This window comes from Macrotis lagotis, chromosome 2, assembly GCF_037893015.1.
Source record: "Macrotis lagotis isolate mMagLag1 chromosome 2, bilby.v1.9.chrom.fasta, whole genome shotgun sequence".
Taxonomy (NCBI): Eukaryota; Metazoa; Chordata; class Mammalia; order Peramelemorphia; family Peramelidae; genus Macrotis; species Macrotis lagotis.
Window position 1 is genome coordinate 112795591 of NC_133659.1, and position 17383 is coordinate 112812973.

General features: G+C 36.5%; 1 protein-coding gene across 1 annotated transcript in view; it reads right to left on the bottom strand.

Moving 5' to 3' along the window:
* The window catches only part of KCNH1 (potassium voltage-gated channel subfamily H member 1), a 543149-nt gene that overhangs the window by 516591 nt on the left and 9175 nt on the right, over positions 1-17383 (bottom strand). Inside the window, exon 2 of the mRNA XM_074222595.1 lies at positions 2863-2986. Within this exon, the coding sequence (XP_074078696.1) occupies positions 2863-2986 (124 nt within the window). The remainder of the gene's footprint in view (positions 1-2862; positions 2987-17383) is intronic.

Consider the following 17383-nt stretch of genomic DNA (forward strand, 5'->3'; position numbering starts at 1 on the left):
ATATGGGAAAATGTAGTTTATTCAAGGAATAAGTTAAAATTAATCAATTTTAAATGTTTCAGATTTTTGTTATAAGCTGAATAGCAGTTACTGAACTTCAGAAAATTTAGCATCCATCTTTTTTTGAGCATTTATAAGTAGGTTAATACTTAAGAACATAAAACTATCATTAACATTAGGTAAAAACAAAGACATTATTACTGTATAGAAAGAGCAGTATTTCTCATGTCAAGAAAAGTTTATGCCAAAATGCTCATTTTCAGATAAAGAGTTCAGGAGGAAAAGAATAAAGAAAAAAAGATGCATGGAATCCAGCTTCCACTGCATGGAATTGAGTGGAATCAGTTTCATTTTTAGAGTTTAACAGCAGTTTTTTTGTTCCTGATTCTGAGCTACTGTTGTTCAGTTGTGTCTGACTCTTTGTAATCCTATTTGGGGCTTTCTAAGCAGAGATACTGGAGTGGTTTGCCATTTCCTTCTCCAATCTATTTTACAGATGAGGAAACTGAGGCAAACAGGGTTTAGTGACTGCCCAGGGTCATACAGCTAGTAAGTGTCTTGAGGTAAGAGTTGAACTAGGAAGAATGAGTTTTTGAGACTCCAGACCTGGTAGTCTATGTACTATGTACCATCTAGCTGCCCCCTTCTGATTCTAGATTTTCATAATCTTCACCCATTTATTTAATAATATTTTACTTAGATGATGACAATGATGATATTAATAATAACTCACACTTCCATAATACCTACTAAGTGGCAGATGCTATGCTAAATAAATGCTTTGCAACTATTATCTCATTTGATTCTTAAAACCAAAGGAAGTAAATATATGGGGACAAGTTATTATCTTATTTCATGTGAGTTTTTCTAAACATAGATTCATTCATTTATTTCATATTCTGGAAAAGATGAGGACTCTGAAGACCCAAGAGCTAGAGGAATCATAATTTGTATTACTCAAAGGCCTTCTTCCACACTGAAGGAAGACTATATTTTGAATTGACTCAGCCACCTTTCCTGGTCCAAACAGCTAAATGTAATTCTCTGTTTTGCAACATTTGAAAACTAAGGATTCTATGAGATGAAAGTGAGGTAGGAATACATTTTAGCCATAGGGTACAGCCTATACACAGATGTGCAGGTGGGAGATGGAATGTTTAGGGAAGGCATAACACCATTTTGACTTGAAAACAGAATATATGAAGGAGATTATCGAGCATCAAAAAGATAGGGAAAGATAAATGATGAAGGCTTTAAAAACCAGAGGAGTTTTTAATTTTATGCTAAAGGAAATAAGGATCCACTAGAACTTTTTAAACAGGTGAGTGACAAGGTTAGACTACGCTTTAGGAAAATCAATTTGCTAGCTGCTAGGAGACTAATTTTTAAGATACCATAATATCCAGGTGAGAAGTAATGAACCTTCTTACTACATATATTTTATTTTATTTATTTTATATTTTTTAGGTTTTTGCAGGGCAAACGGGTTAAGTGGCTTGCCCAAGGCCACACAGCTAGGGAATTATTAAGTGTCTGAGACCGGATTTGAACTCAGGTACTCCTGCCTACAGGGCCGGTGCTCATCCACTATGCCACCTAGCCACTCTCTACATATATTTTAAAATTCATCTTAGGAGAGCAAAAAGTACCTTAATCACTCTTTAAAAAATCAATATTGTGGGCGGCTAGGTGGCATAGTGGATAGAGCACTGGCCCTGGAGTCAGGAGTACCTGGGTTCAAATCCGGTCTCAGACACTTAATAATTCCCTAGCTGTGTGGTCTTGGGCAAGCCACTTAACCCCATTTGCCTTACAAAAACCTAAAAAAAATCCATATTGTAACTTTTAGGGAGAAAATAATGTATTTCAAGGAGTAGGGGAGGGAGAAGAGAACTTTATTTTTCATTTTCATTGGCAGATTGATAAATGTTGCCAATGAATGATAAATCCAAAATTATTATCCTAAACAGTTTCATTAGAGATTACTGGGGGAAGAAGGGAGAGTGAAAGAGAGGAAGAACTAGCAGTATGGAATAGTATGGAAAACCCTGAACTTTGGAAGCAGGAAAGATGAGTTGAAGTTGTGACTCCCAACTCTAAGGCTTACTACTTAGATGACCCTTAGTAAATTCCTTACTTCTTTGAGGCTTAGTTTCTGTCTCTATAAAGTGGGAATAATTTTCACCATGCAATTTTGCTTTAAAGAAAACCTGAAAGTATTATGGAAATGAGCTGTAGTTATCATGAGAAACAGAGTTAACTTTAGTTTCCACAATAAAAGCAGAATTTGAGTTTGAATAACTGAAAAGGGAGGTGGATCCAGACATTTAAAAAGAGAGAGAGAGAGAGCAAGATTCAAGGAGAGTAATATCTAGAAGTATTTTAGTGAGTAGATTAAAAAGCTGATAAAGGCCAGTAAGCTGGTAAGGGCCAGTTCTTAGGTAAAACATAGATTAGAGAAGTTGCATCAGTTACCCCTGTGCTTAATAGATATATGAATATTATTCAACACCCCCATGGGGTTGTAACAAGTTCATTTAAATATACATGAGATGTACTATCAGGGAGGGAGGACATAACAAGGGAAAACATGTTTTATGTGGACCAGAAAGATTGTAACTCCTTATTGTCCATCCAATGAGCAGTGGGAGGAGGAATGTTTTGCCTTTGGGAATAGTGTTAAAAGATTCAGTCCCAAGCTGTGAGTGTGCCCCATTTTGGGACCCCATTCTTAAGAATGTAAATAAAAACTTTTCCTAATTTGATCAGTGGTCTGAGTCTGTAGAGTTCTTGGTATGATATTTCTTGCTCTCAATTTTTATTTCATATAGATATAATTAGAAAGATTACAAAGATAACTACCTGCAGGTACTGCTCTTTTGCATGACTTCCGCCCTATGGTATCCTGATAACTTGCAAAATCCATCATTGCTGTAGACGATGGGCCAGTCCACTATCTGAGCATTGCCCAGCACAAAGTTGGTATCTGTTGGAGAGAACACAAATGGTCAGATATCTAAAAGGAATATGGTGACAGGATGATAGGATATCAACTAGTCATGGTACTTCTCGGTCTGAAACCCATTGTCATACACAGTCTTTAAATGAGAGCCTGGCACTACCATAGGAAAGACAAACAGGAGGAAGCCTAACCTTGTAAATATACGCCATCACCATGTCAGTTGTCTCAAACTTCCAAGATGTAAGAAAAGGAAGTCAGTTTAAGTGACTGGTCAAGAGACTCCTAAAACTGCCTAGAAATCCAGCCAATTCTTTAGAGGACAATAGTCAATGATCATGCTAATGGAAGAATAGAAGCAACAAAAACAACAGATAATTTCCAAGTTATTTCTTCTTGGCCTTTTATGTGAGTTTCTATGTCTTACCAGGTGCAGCAATATATTTGCTTTCCTAATTCAATTTGGCTCAGGCTAACAATAAATGAATCTGCACACCCCAAGTAACACACTACAAGCTGGGGCAAGCAGCAGAAAAGCAAGGCTGAATGGCAGGTGGAGGCTTAGGTGGGGATTAAACCCAGCAAGTAGATATGGACTCTATTTACATAGCTCTTCCCTAGCACTAAACATGCTCAAGCAGAGATTGGATTGCCACTTAATAAGGATCTTGTAGAAAGAATTCATGTTTCAGGCATTCCTACCTTCATACCTTCACACAAACTGTCCTGAAAGACTGAAATGAACTCCTCATCTCAACAAGTCAATAAGCATTTTTTAAATGTGAGGAATTGAAAAAGTAAATACAAGCAGAAAGGAAGATGCTCTCTGCCCTCAAGGAGCTTCCATTCTAAGACTGAGTAGGGAAACAGATAAAAGAAAACTAGAAAGCAAAGGAATCGGGGTGGGGGAGCGGGGGGGGGAGGTACATGATGGAGAAAATTCAGAATATCAAGTATGGAACCTGAAGAGAAATGAAGGTAGGGTTGACCTGGGCACTTTTCTTAAAATGAAAAGTCTCAGAAGAATTAATCAATCAAAAGAGGGCGCCACAGAGGCAAAGTGAATTTTCAGTGTGAGAAGGTCACAGGATTTTCAAAAAAGTCTCTACTTATTAGCATTCTTAGTTGTCTCCAAGACCCAGTTATCATATCAGCAGTCTTCCAATTCCCCAAAATAATAGAGGGCTTTCCTCTGCCCTCCTCAAATTTTATTTATTTATCAATGTAAGTCAGGTGTGATCCTGGGGCCCTGAAAGAATATTCAGGAGACCTACATTGCATAATGGAGTAAAGAAGGAACTTATGAGTGCATGCGCCAGTGTCACAACCTCAAAGACCAGCTTAACCTTAACTAATATTGCTAGACTTTTTCATGTAACTGAAATTGTGCAATCTTATAGTCTACATATAGGAATTAGGATCTTTATTTAAAATTGTTATACGACTCATTGTAATTACAACCACTTAATTGCATGTAGCATTAATTGCTATTTTGTCATAGGACTTTGAGAATAGAATTCAAGATTTTAGCAAATATACTGAAATGTAGTTGATCTTTTCTATCAGTTGACATCAACACATTGCCAGCAAACTTGCAAATAGAACATACAAAGTTGTAATCAGATAGGCAACTTAAAGAAAATATATTCAAATATATATATAAAATTCAAAAATATATTCAAGTGTCTTTATTGAACTCTTATAAGTTATACCTGCCTGAAGAAAAATATCCAGCACTTCATGAACACTGTCCATGATATCTTTTCGGGGGAACAGGTTTATGAGCAGCTTTTTTCCCATATGAAGCATACAAAAAGTAAAATTAGAACAAAAATTTTAGAGAAGCATCTTGAAAATATTCGTCATATTACTACAGCCTCTATCAAACCACATAAAAATGCACAGACATCAAAAAAGCAGGCATAGTGTTCACATAAAAAATGGCATGTTCTTTTTTGGTTAAAAACTAAATATTTTGGGGGCAGCTAGGTGACATAGTGGATAAAGCACCAGCCTTGGAGTCAGGAGTACCTGGGTTCAAATCCGGTCTCAGACACTTAAAAATTACCTAGCTGTGTGGCCTTGGGCAAGCCACTTAACCCCCATTTGCCTTGCAAAAAAAAAAAAACCTAAAAAAAGAAAAAAACTAAATATTTTATTATTATTATACCCATTTTTATTATTAAACTTTATTACATTGTAACATTTTATTATTATACTCATTGGTAATATAGGTTACATTGTGTTCATAAATAAATCTTAAACTCTATACGTAACTCTTGACAAGTTTTTGTTGGATGATGTGGTTCAGAAAAGCTAAAAGGTTGGACACGCATGGTGTAAACGTTGCATTTACCCAGCAGAATATTAACTCCTTAAGGGCAGGGAATGTTTTGTTTTTGTCTTTAATTCTCAGGACCTAGCACAATGCCTTGCATGTATTAGTAACATTAATAAGTATTTGTTAAGTGAATAGATAATAATTGAGGTCCCCTACAACCATAATTTCTTATGTTTGATTTGAAATATTAATAACACTCTCAAAGATAAACAAGAACTGACCAGAGCCTGATGATATGAAACTATATTTTATGGAAGTTGAACCAAATCCTCCCCCTACCAGAGCTATAACAATGGCAAGACAACAGTGGCTTTGGCCCAGAATGTCAAAATGCAGAGAACAGTGATAGTATTACTATTTCTTCTTAACATGGAAACAACTGGGTTAAATGCCTATTAAAAGTAATTAGTTAAAAAATGGGAATCTACCAGATGGTACACATACCCCTCCACTAAAACTACACCTAAAGCAAGCTCCTTTGAAGTCAATCCTGGTTGACTCCAACCATTGAGTGGCAGCTAAAGTGACTTCACTGTGTCCCAGAGAATCAACCACCATACTTGGGATCTCCCTGGCCAACCGAAATTTCTCAGTGGCCAAAAATATTTCTTATGGTTCTTTTTCCATCTAAATGCAGTACTTTAGGAAACTACCCTAAGCTTTTCAGGTCACCCTAAATCTATTTTGTCATTTATCATTTTCATACTTCAAAGTTGCCTATCTGATTACAATTCTATATGTTCTATGTGCAAGTTTGCTGGAAATATGTTGATGTCAACTGATAGCAAATACACTGAAATGCAGTTGGTCTTTTCTGAAATTTTGAAATCTATTTTCAAAGTCCTGTGACAAGATGGATGTAAGCCTAGTATATTCAATTTATTCTCTCCATTTTAAAAGATGTCTCTGGTACTTGTGGACCTTTTTTTTTCTATCTTCCTTTTTTTTCTTTCAGGCACTTGGATCATGTAAATAACATCCAGTTTGCCACTGGCTAAGAAACTAAACAATGCCTGCTAGAATTGAATCTGAAATTAAAATAAATGAGCTCTGAGCAAGAGTTTCTCCTATGAGCAAGAGGTACAAGCTTTAGTTCAAAGGCTTTGGAATATCTGTTTTGGCTAAGGAATTCCAAAATCCAAATGCTTCACTGTTTGGGGCTGATGTCAGTTTATGCTGATGTATAAACTCAGCAAAACATAATTAGGAAAGTAACTTGCTACTTAAATAAAAGAGTATAGATTCATACTTCCATTTCAGAATTGAATATGATCTGGATATGAGAAAATATGCAAAGTTTAGGGAGATGATTTGGAATCCTCAATTCCACTTCTGCTGCCAAGTTAGAAGGTTTGGCAGAAGAGTCTTATACATATAGATAGAAGTCTCTAATAATACTGGGTTACTATCCTCTATTGAATTAGAGCCTCAGCTCTCCTTTAGAGAGGTTATCTGGCAATATCAGCTATTCAGTAGAGAGTTAGGAATCCCACTTCTTTCTCTTAGAAGTTCCAGGCTTTGCCCAATAATGATCTCTCTGTCTTCAGGGAAGGTTGCATCTACTTACACAAGACTACATTCTAATATGGAATCATAGGTCCTTCAGAACCAAAGATCCCACTGAGAGAGAGATCTCTTATATAACTCCTTCATCTTAATGGTAAAGAACCTGAAATCCAAAGAGGCAACTGATTTGGGCAAGGTTACACAGCTTATCAATTAATCAACAAGAATTTTATTAAACACCTACCATATATACTGTGCTAGGTGATAAGGATACAAAGCTACTAAAATTTCTACTCTGTCTTCCTCCTTTTTAAAAATAGAAGCCAAATTTATTTACTTTGGCAATAACTCTCTTCTGATACTAAAAAAATTTAGTGTTACTGGTGCTTAATAAATGCTTATTGACTAACAATTACATGGACTTACACAAATTTACTACCATCTAGTGGCAGCTATTGTGTCTTGCAAACAACAGCCATGGTTCAAGGGCACAAAAATGGCAACCCACTTCCTAAATAGAGAGGTGGGGGGATTATGAGGATGCAACTGTCCATTAGTTAGCTTAATTTTTTTTCTTTGTTATAAGGGAGACTTCTATTGAGAAGTAACTACTATTTAAAAAAAATGAATGCATCAGCAAAACTAAAAATGTATACTGCAAAGTAGAAATTAAATAGGGGCTAAAGGTGGGGAGAAATCCTTTTCTCTCCCAAACCTAAAGCAATAACATCTGTAAGAAGTTCTGATGGGTATCTTTTTTATTTTTTAGTTTTTTAGTTTTTGTAAGGCAATGGGGATAAGTGGCTTGCCCAAGGCCACAGCTAGGTAATTAAGTGTCTGAGACCGGATTTGAACTCAGGTACTCCTGACTCCAGGGCCGGTGCTGTATCCACTGTGCCACCTAGCTGCCCCTCTGATGGATATCTAATGAATATTTTTCAATGCAACAAGTCTAAAATGAACTTTTCCCACATTTATGACATTGTTAGACTTACTTCCCAATGTGAAACTTCTTGTATTTTATGAGTGTTGAACTCTACCTGAAGATTTTCCCTGCATTCATTATATTCAGAGAGTTTGCCTCCAGTATGAATTCTCTGAGATCTGATGAGATTTGACTCTGGTTAACAGTTTTACTATGTTCATTATATTCTTGTCTATGTGACACTTCTGATGTTCAGTACCAGATGATCTGAAACCGAAGGATTTCCCACATTCACTACACGTATAATGTTTCTTTCCAGTATGAATTATATGATTCTCCAATGGATGAAAAGTAACTTGATTTTTTTTTTACAATCTCTATGGAAGGAAAAGAGATTCTCTGATCTCTTTACAGAGCACTGTTGATATCTAGGATTTATTTGTTTTACATTATACACAGTTAAGTCAATTTTTACAAGTTTAATTTTTTACATATCAGAACTGTCTTTTTGCTATAGCTGGTGTATTTAAGATACAACTGTACATAAACACTCTAACAGATAAAAAATTCTTCAAAGAAAGATGCCCATTCCTTTGCTAATGAGGCCCCTTGGAGAGTTATTAGCCTAAGTTCCCTAAAACCTAGAATGTCTATTTACAGCAATCTTATTCAGTTGAACCCATCATTAAAGAAAATTGAATTCCTCTTAGTTCTTAATTCTCCCCCAAATTTATTGTAGTAAGAAATAAACTATACATCTCATGATCCAAGTCCCAATCTAAACCAAACTCTATTCCCGGCCCATAAAAGAAATAAGAGAATCCAATAGCAGGAACAATTAATTAAGAAAATTAAGCCATAAAAAACAAGGAAGGGAATCAAGTAAGTAAAGTATCCTTGGAATTTACACACAAATAATAGTATTTCTCTATATCTATTGGGGAGTTTTAATTTAATTTCTGTTTAATCTCTCAAATTCCCCAAGGCAATCACCTCAAAAACTACAGCCCTAGTAGCTGATGTTTATATGGTGTCATGATATCTTCCTCTTGAATTTTCATTTTGGGGAATTATTTTTGGAAAATACGAAAAATAGCTAAAACTTGCCTCATTTATGTAGTCATCAAACCCAGTCAAAACTTCTAGTAGGTTCAGGGATACCATATTCAAATCACTCCAGTGATTTTCCTGTCTCCTTCCTTTAATCACTGTACCGTGTCTCACAAAGTCCTTAGGTTGGCTTTAGCATGTGAAATGAAGTCTTAAGTCTATAATATTGGTCAAAATTATATATTCACATACCATATAGGATCACTATATAATGAGCAAGAGGGAAAGAGAAGCATTGTATAGTCCACTGAATTAACATTAAAAGACATGAATTTGAATTTTGGTTCTGTTTCTCACTGATTGTATGATCTTTGGCAAATATTTGAGCCTTATCTACCTCACAAAGTTTTTATATAGATAAAATGAAATAATATAAAGAGTTTTAACCATAGCAGTTTCTTGTAGTCTTTCACAATAGACTTTAGCCATAAGAGTTAGCAAAAAAAAAAAATGGATAACTGAAGATCTTGCCTCCAGTAAGTTAGGTAAGGAGAATTTTGCAGTGACCTTCATAGAATAAAAAATATTTGTCTTTCAGTCACAGTCAAATTTAGCCAAGCAATTGCTAAATATGGTCAAAGTACCAGGAGATTTTCTTCATCAGAAAGTTTAATGGTGCTCAAGGGATGTCCTGTCACTCCTAGAGTTTCAGGAAGATTGAGATATTCCTTTAAGGAGGGAAGAACAGACTCCGATATTAAAAAGGAAGAAAAATAATCTGAAAAGACAAAAGGGAATCATGACCTATATGCCCTAAGTTTGGAGTATAGAAGAATGTGTCAAATGAAAAGAAAAGGGGGGGAAGACCACTAACATATAAGATTTATATAATAAATTAAAGGAACAACCCTTTTCCAATAGAGAGAAGTGCTAAATTCTCTAAAGAGAAAATGTTTCTTAATAGTAGATAGCATTTATATAATAGTGTTTATGCAACTATATAGTATACACTATAAAGTGTATACACTTTATAACTTTTATCTCATTTGATCATGACTTCCTCATGGAAGTAAGAGTAAGGAGTACTTAAATCCTAAGTAAATAGAGGTCAAGTGATAGGGGTTGAACTCAGTTCTTCTTTATTCCAGGTCTGGTGCTTTAGCTACTATGTCACTTAGCTGTCCACTACACTTATACTACTAGGGGGAAATGATCTGTATTGTTTGCAAAGAGATCATTGAGTAATTATTGATAAAAGAAAGAAGTGGTGGGGTCAACCACGCCTAGATTCAGGGTACTAAGGCATTAGACACTCTGATGTTAACAAAAGAAAGAATTATGAGGCAGCTAGGTAGCATGGTAGATAGAGTATTGACCCTAAAGACAGGAACCCTGAGTTCAAATACAGCCCCAGACACTTAATAGTTACGTAGCTGTGTGACCTTGGGCAAGACACTTAACCCCATTGCCTTGCGAAAGCAAGAAAGCAAGGAAGGAAGGAAGGAAGGAAGGAAGGAAGGAAGGAAGGAAGGAAGGAAGGAAGGAAGGAAGGAAAGAAGGAAGGAAGGAAGGAAGGAAGGAAGGAAGGAAGGAAGGAAGAAAAACAGTCTTCCTAGCAAATGTATTGGCCACAGACAACTTCCCCAAACTTGTCAGATCTGATTTACTACAAATCACTTCTCAAAATTCATGGGAGGCAAATGATAATGCCAGAAGGTGTTTAGAAAGCACTGTTAAAGGTTATGAAATCCAAGATAAGAAACTAGGAGGGGTACATGTGGTGCTTACATCATTATGGTCTCTCAAAGACAAGTCCTTCTAAAAATAAAGGCTGACTCAGGAAGTGATGATGTTTGAGAATGAGATATGGATTTCTGATCCACAGCTTGAAACAGTAGAATGATCAACTTTTGAAGGTTTTTCTATACACACAAACACAAATGGAGCAGCAGAAGTAGCAGTAGAAGTGCTGGTGCAGCCCTGAGTCAGGGGTCTTCAACTTTTGGCCACACACTGAAGCTGCTCAGACTGCCACCTTGAAGCCCCAGAAGGGATGGAGCCAACTCAAGCTCTGCAATGGTGGGGGGCAATTCTGGGGCATAGTCTACTCACTTGCTTATATTAAACAAGGCCCTGGACCTGTGATTTCATTGTTATAGGGAATTCCTGGATGTGGAAACTCCCCCTTATCAATACATGTTGATGTCTTCTCTGCATTGTGGTCTTAGAAAGACACCTAGAGCACCCAGAGGTCAAGAGACCCAGGGTTGAACAGTCAGAAGACATGAACCTTGGACTTTCTGACTAATGTCAACATGCCTCAGGATAAGGCTTTCCACTCAACTGGCCAGGAAGTTCAAGAGTGTGGTAGCACAGGAGTGGGGGAGGCCAGATGGTAGGGGTGACCATCATCTTTATTTACCTACAAACTTTACTAATTTTTCATTTTTTCAATTCCCTCCTTGTACACTTGAGAGTTTCTGGATCAGATTCACAAACATTTTGATGAATATTTTCTCTTTTTTTGCAGATAAAAATGTGTATTGAACCTCTCTTTTTTTTCCTACTGTGTATAACTATGAATATGCATGAATGCCAACATGAAAGTGAAAAGTGAATATGACACTACCAGTGAAATCATGTGAATTCTTGATGGCATAAACATTAAGTGTACAAAATTAGAAGATAGACTATATGTGTATATATATATATACATGTATATGTACATATATATGTGTGTATATATACAAATATATGTAGTACCTGAAGTTTTGAAAAATATGATAATAAAATTTTTAAATAATATAAAGAGGAAGAGAAAAAAATTGCCTATTTATATCTACCAAGTCAAGTAAATTAAATAACTCCCAGAAATACATGAGACAAAATCTAAGAAATGAACTAATGATAAAATCCATGGCCTCATATCTATCCACAAAATATGGGTCACATTCATAGTGAACTAAATATCCTAGTGTAAGGAAGCAAATCAGACATAATTGGGATCACTGATACTTGGTGAGATAGAGACCCATGACTATAATATGGCTCTGGCAAGGGATGCCTCATTCAATTAGATCCAAATAGAGAGAAGAAGTGCTTTGGATCAAGGAAATATATCCTATGAGTAAATAAAACCAGAAAGAAGAACAACATGATTAAAAGCATTTGGATGACTACTGGGTCTATACCCTGAAGAGATTATGAAAAAGGGTAAAAATATCACTGTACAAAAATATTCAAAGCAGCCCTGTTTGTGGTGGCAAAGAACTGGAAATTAAGTGAATGTCTTTCAGTTGGGGAATGACTTAACAAACTGTGGTATATGTTTGTGATGGAACACTGTTGTGAGCGATGGAAATTCAGGGAAGTCTGGAAGGATTTCCATGAACTGATGCTGAGCGAGATGAGCAGAACCAGAAAAACATTGTACACCCTAACAGCAACATGGGGGTGCCGGTCAACCTTAATGGACTTGCTCATTTAAATACTACAACAATCAGGCACAATTTTGGGGTATCTATGATGGAGAATACCATCTGTATCCAGAGAAAGAATTGTGGAGTTTGAACAAAGACCAAAGACTGTTACTTTTAATTTTTAAAAAAACATTATCTTATGTAATTTTGCTATCTCTTATACTTTATGTTTCTTCCTTAAGGATATGATTTCTCTCTCATCATATTCAACTTAGATCAAAGCATACCATGGAAACAATGCAAATACCAACAGAATGCCTTCTGGGGGGGGTGGAGGGAAGTAAGATTAGGGGAAATAATTGTAAAATTCAAAATAAATGAAATCATTTTAAGATAAAGCATTTGGGGGGGTGGCTAGGTGGCGCAGTGGATAGAGCAACAGCCCTGGAGTCAGGAGTACCTGAGTTCAAATCCAGTCTCAAACACTTAATAATTACTTAGCTGTGTGGCCTGAGGCAAGCCACTTAACCCCATTGCCTTGCAAAAAACTAAAACAAACAAACAAACCAACAAATAAATAAATAAATAAATAAATAAAACAAGCATTTGGGTGAGCAACTGTATATTGTCAAGTATGCAATATACTACTCTACCTAGATATAAACAGGAAATTTATAAAACTTATCACAAGCCTGGTTCCATAGTATAACATAGTAATGATGTGTAATCCACTCATCTGCTCAGACTTTTTCTATTGAAAGTAGACTAGTTGAGGGGCAGCTAAGTGGCACAGTGGATAGAACACAGACCCCGGAATCAGGAGTACCTGAGTTCAAATCCGGATTCAGATACTTAATAATTACCTAGCTGCATGGACTTGGGCAAGCCACCTAACCCCATTGCCTTTCAAAAATTAAAAAAAAAAAATTAAAAAAAAAGAAAGTAGAGTAGTTAACCATTTCTTGCCTTCCCTTTATGATAGTTAAATCCTTCAAAAGTCAGGGAAAGGAGGGGTATTGCTACTGCACTCCTAATACTAACAAGGAAGAATTGTCTTGAAGAAGAAGAAATGATGGGAAAGTCAACTATAGTCTGACTTGCACCCTTAGTTTGTAGAGATCCTATTTCAAAGGTTCAAAGAACCAATGACCTTACAGGTTAAAGAGAAAGTCAACTGATAGAACTGAAGAATAACTGTCTGAAGATATAAACAGAAAATTGGAGAAAACAAAGAAACTGAAGTTTATGCACAGGAATTTACTGACCAACTTAGAAGTTAAAATTATATAGGGAAAAAGAAGCGAAGCAGTGAGGTGGTGCAGTGGATAGAGCATCAGGCTTGTAAGGAAGATCCCTGTTAAAAATCCAGCCTCAGATACTTGCTAGTTCAGTTATCCTAGGCAAGTCATTTGATCCCTAACTCCTTCAGTTCTTCATCTGTAAAAATGGGAATACACTAGAGACAGAAGTGGCTAACTACTCCAGGATCTTTGCTAAGAAAACAACATGGACAAAAATCTAAGAAGTCATGCAGAGTCAGACATAACTGAATAAATGAACAACAATAACAGAGTAGAAATCAAGGAGAGGTAGGAAGAATGAATATAAAGATGTGGCATGCTCTTGTAAAGAAAAAGTCAAGAGCACTAAGTTCAACATTATCTGAAGCTGATAAGAAATTCTAATGCCAAATAAGGGATATTAATAATTAATAATAAAGGATATTAGAGTTGGAGCAAGAAGGGTCAAAGAAAGAAAAGGATAAACACTCAGAATATTATTTTAAAAAACCTGATTAATTATTCAATGAAACCAAAGATATATAATCAAATAACAGGATGACACCTTAGCTACCCTCAAAGACTTTGAGTCACCAAGTCCAGGCAATAAACATCTAGAGCAATGAAACAAGGAGGAGATATGATTTTTTGAGCCATTGTCAAAGTGATCCTTAAAAAATCATGGAGAGGAGCGGCTAGGTGGCGCAGTGGATAAAGCACCGGCCTTGGAGTCAGGAGTACCTGGGTTCAAATCCGGTCTCAGACACCTAATAATTACCTAGCTGTGTGGCCTTGGGCAAGCCACCTAACCCCATTTGCCTTGCAAAAACCTAAAAAAAAAAAATCATGGAGAATGGGAACAAATGCTTCAGAGCTAAAGAACAATGACGCTTCAATTTTTAAAAATAAGGGCAGCAGGGTGGCTAGGTGGTGCAGTGGATAGAACACTGGCCCTGGAGTCAGGAGTACCTGAGTTCAAATCAGACACTTAATAATTACCTAGCTGTGTGACCTTGTGCAAGTAACTTATATAACCCTATGGCCTTAAAATTTTAAAAAAATATATAAGGACAGAAGCAAAGCTTGCAAACTATAGACCCATAAGACTATAGGTTTTGACTATTGTCAAATTTCGAGAACATTACAGAGAATGCAGTCAGTGTGCAGTTACTGGACTCAGTCTGCCATTTTAGTTCTTGTAAAGATCCAAATTAACGCTAGCTCTAGTGGCTCCAGGATGTAATGGTAGCTGAAAGTAACTTTCTTAATTCTGATGTAAATAATAAATAACCCTGGAATTGTGATCACTAAGACAAAAGCAAAAGAGTTCAAAAAGTAGACCTGCTCTAAGGGAGTTTACTGGCCAGATGATTTTAGATATGCATCTGACTCACAAAAGAGCTGGAATAACCCTGATTCTATAGGTTAGATAGTCTCTTGATAGTTACAGCCACTATTTTCAACATTATCATCCAAATTTTGGTTGCTTCCCAAAAAGTATATACTTTCCTCTTGAAAAGAGGCCACAAGGAAACTTTAATTCAATGCTATCAGATGATAACAGCAGATTGGCAAAGAATCTGCAGACCAAAGCATCTCAGCAGAAAACCAGAAAATGCCAGCACAGGAGAGAAAATAGCCCAGAAGATAAAGAATACCAGCAGCTCACAGTTTAGAAGACAAGGCAGTTTCAAAACTCAGAGGAAAAAGCAATCTGGCAGAACACATTACCAGACCAACAGATGACATCAACATTGATAGCTTCAGAGACAAGAGAGTAGTATTAACTGAAATACAATTCTAAAATCATGGGTTGCCCTACTAACTACATTCTATACCTACATCGTCTCCTATAAATTGACATGAGAATCTGAGAGGACACATTGGAGGAAACATCTATAATAAAATTTGTCTAGAAAAGATAAGAGGGGTTAGTGAACTGCAGAGCCCTGTATGTCTCAATAGTAGGATATGGCAACTAAAAAAACTAATATAATCTTGAGCTATAATCATATTGTCTAAGTTCTTGGAGGTGATAGTGTACTGTTCTCAACCCTAGTCAGAATGTATTTGAGTATTATATTCATTTCTGACCTCCACATTCTAAGAAGGACATTAATAAACCCACAAGTGCCTGAAGAAGAGTGATCAGCATGACAAAGGGCCTTGGAATTCCTGCCATTAAAGGTTCACTTGAGGGAAATAGACTTATTTCTCTTGGAGAAGAAAAGATTTAAAGGGGACAAGATAGTTGACCTCAAATATTTGAAGAATTGTGTGCCAGAAAAGGGATTGGACTTCCTCTGCTTGATCCTAGAGGTGATATATAATTAGGAGCCACAAATATAAGTTACAGAGGGACAAATTCATATTTGATTAAGGGGAAACTTCCTAAGCATTAGAGTTTTCCAAAGGTAAAAGGTGCTGCCTGGTAGTGTGCTACTCTTTACTGGGTGTCTGCTAGCAAAATCTGGAGAGTCAATTGTCTGGTAAGCATTAGAGTAAATTCTGAAATAAGAATTAGTGGCCCTGAAGAGATGATTAAAAAGGGTAAAAGCATCACTTGTACAAAAATATTTATAGCAGCCCTGTTTGTGGTGGCAAAGAATTGGAAATCAAGTAAATGTCCTTCAATTGGGGAATGGCTTAGCAAACTGTGGTCTATGTATGTCATGGAACACTATTGCTCTATTAGAAACCAGGAGGGATGGGATTTCAGGGAAGCCTGGAGGGATTTGCATGAACTGATGCTGAGTGAGATGAGCAGAACCAGAAAAACACTGTATACCCTAACAGCAACATGGGAGTGATGATCAACCTTGAAGGACTCGCTCATTCCATCAGTGCAACAATCGGGAACAATTTTGGGCTGTCTGCAAAGGAGAGTGCCATCTGTATCCAGATAAGGAGATGTGGACTTTGAACAAAGTTCAAGGACTATTCCCTTTAATTTAGGGGAAAAAAACAGATATCTTATTGTCTGATCTTGTTACCTCTTAGACTTCCTGTCTCTTCTTTAAGGATATGATTTCTCTCTCATCACACCCAATTCGGATCAAGGTACAACATGGAAACAAAGTAAAGACTGACAGATTGCTTTCCATGGGAGGGGGAGGGAAGTAAGATGGGGGGGATTGTAAAACTCAAATAATATCTTTAATAAAAATAAATTAAAAATTAATAAAAAGGAATTAGTGGCCTCTGATGTCCCTTTCCATCTGAGATTCTATAATCCTTTTTGACTTTATAATCATAAAATACTGTATTAGTGTGGATACTATATCAAACAAGGGCAACTAGGTAGCACAGTAGAAAGAGTACTGGCCTTGGATACAGGAGTATGGGAGTTTGAATCCAACCTCACACACTTGACACTGTGTGACCTTGGGCAAGTCATTTAAACTTATTGTCTCACATCCAGGAATATCTCCAATCATCCTGAGTTATTTCTAGCCACTAGACCCAGATCAGTGGAGGATAAAATGAGGCTGGTGATTTAACACAGCATCCCCCCATGTGCTTCTCATGGTATCACTGATGTTGTGGTCTTTTTCGAAAATGAACGACAAATATGACTATATAAAGCTTTTCTTCCATGGAGTGTTTGGGGAACATAATGCCACCCATAGTATTTGTGAATTCCTTTAATAATGTCACATTTTTAAAAGGGTCCTAATTTATAAATAAGCCATAGATATCAAGAGGTCTATTCATGAATCCTTCAGAAAAATCCCACAGTCAGTTATTACTGCTCCTTAGGGTCCAGGGCAAAATATACTTTCTTGTCATCATGAATACAAATTTAGTGAACAGCGGCAAAATAGTATGGTGGGGGAAAACAATCACTGGAATTGGGAGTCAGCAGAGACATCAGTTAAAGTCTTGTCTGTGACACAAGTCAGT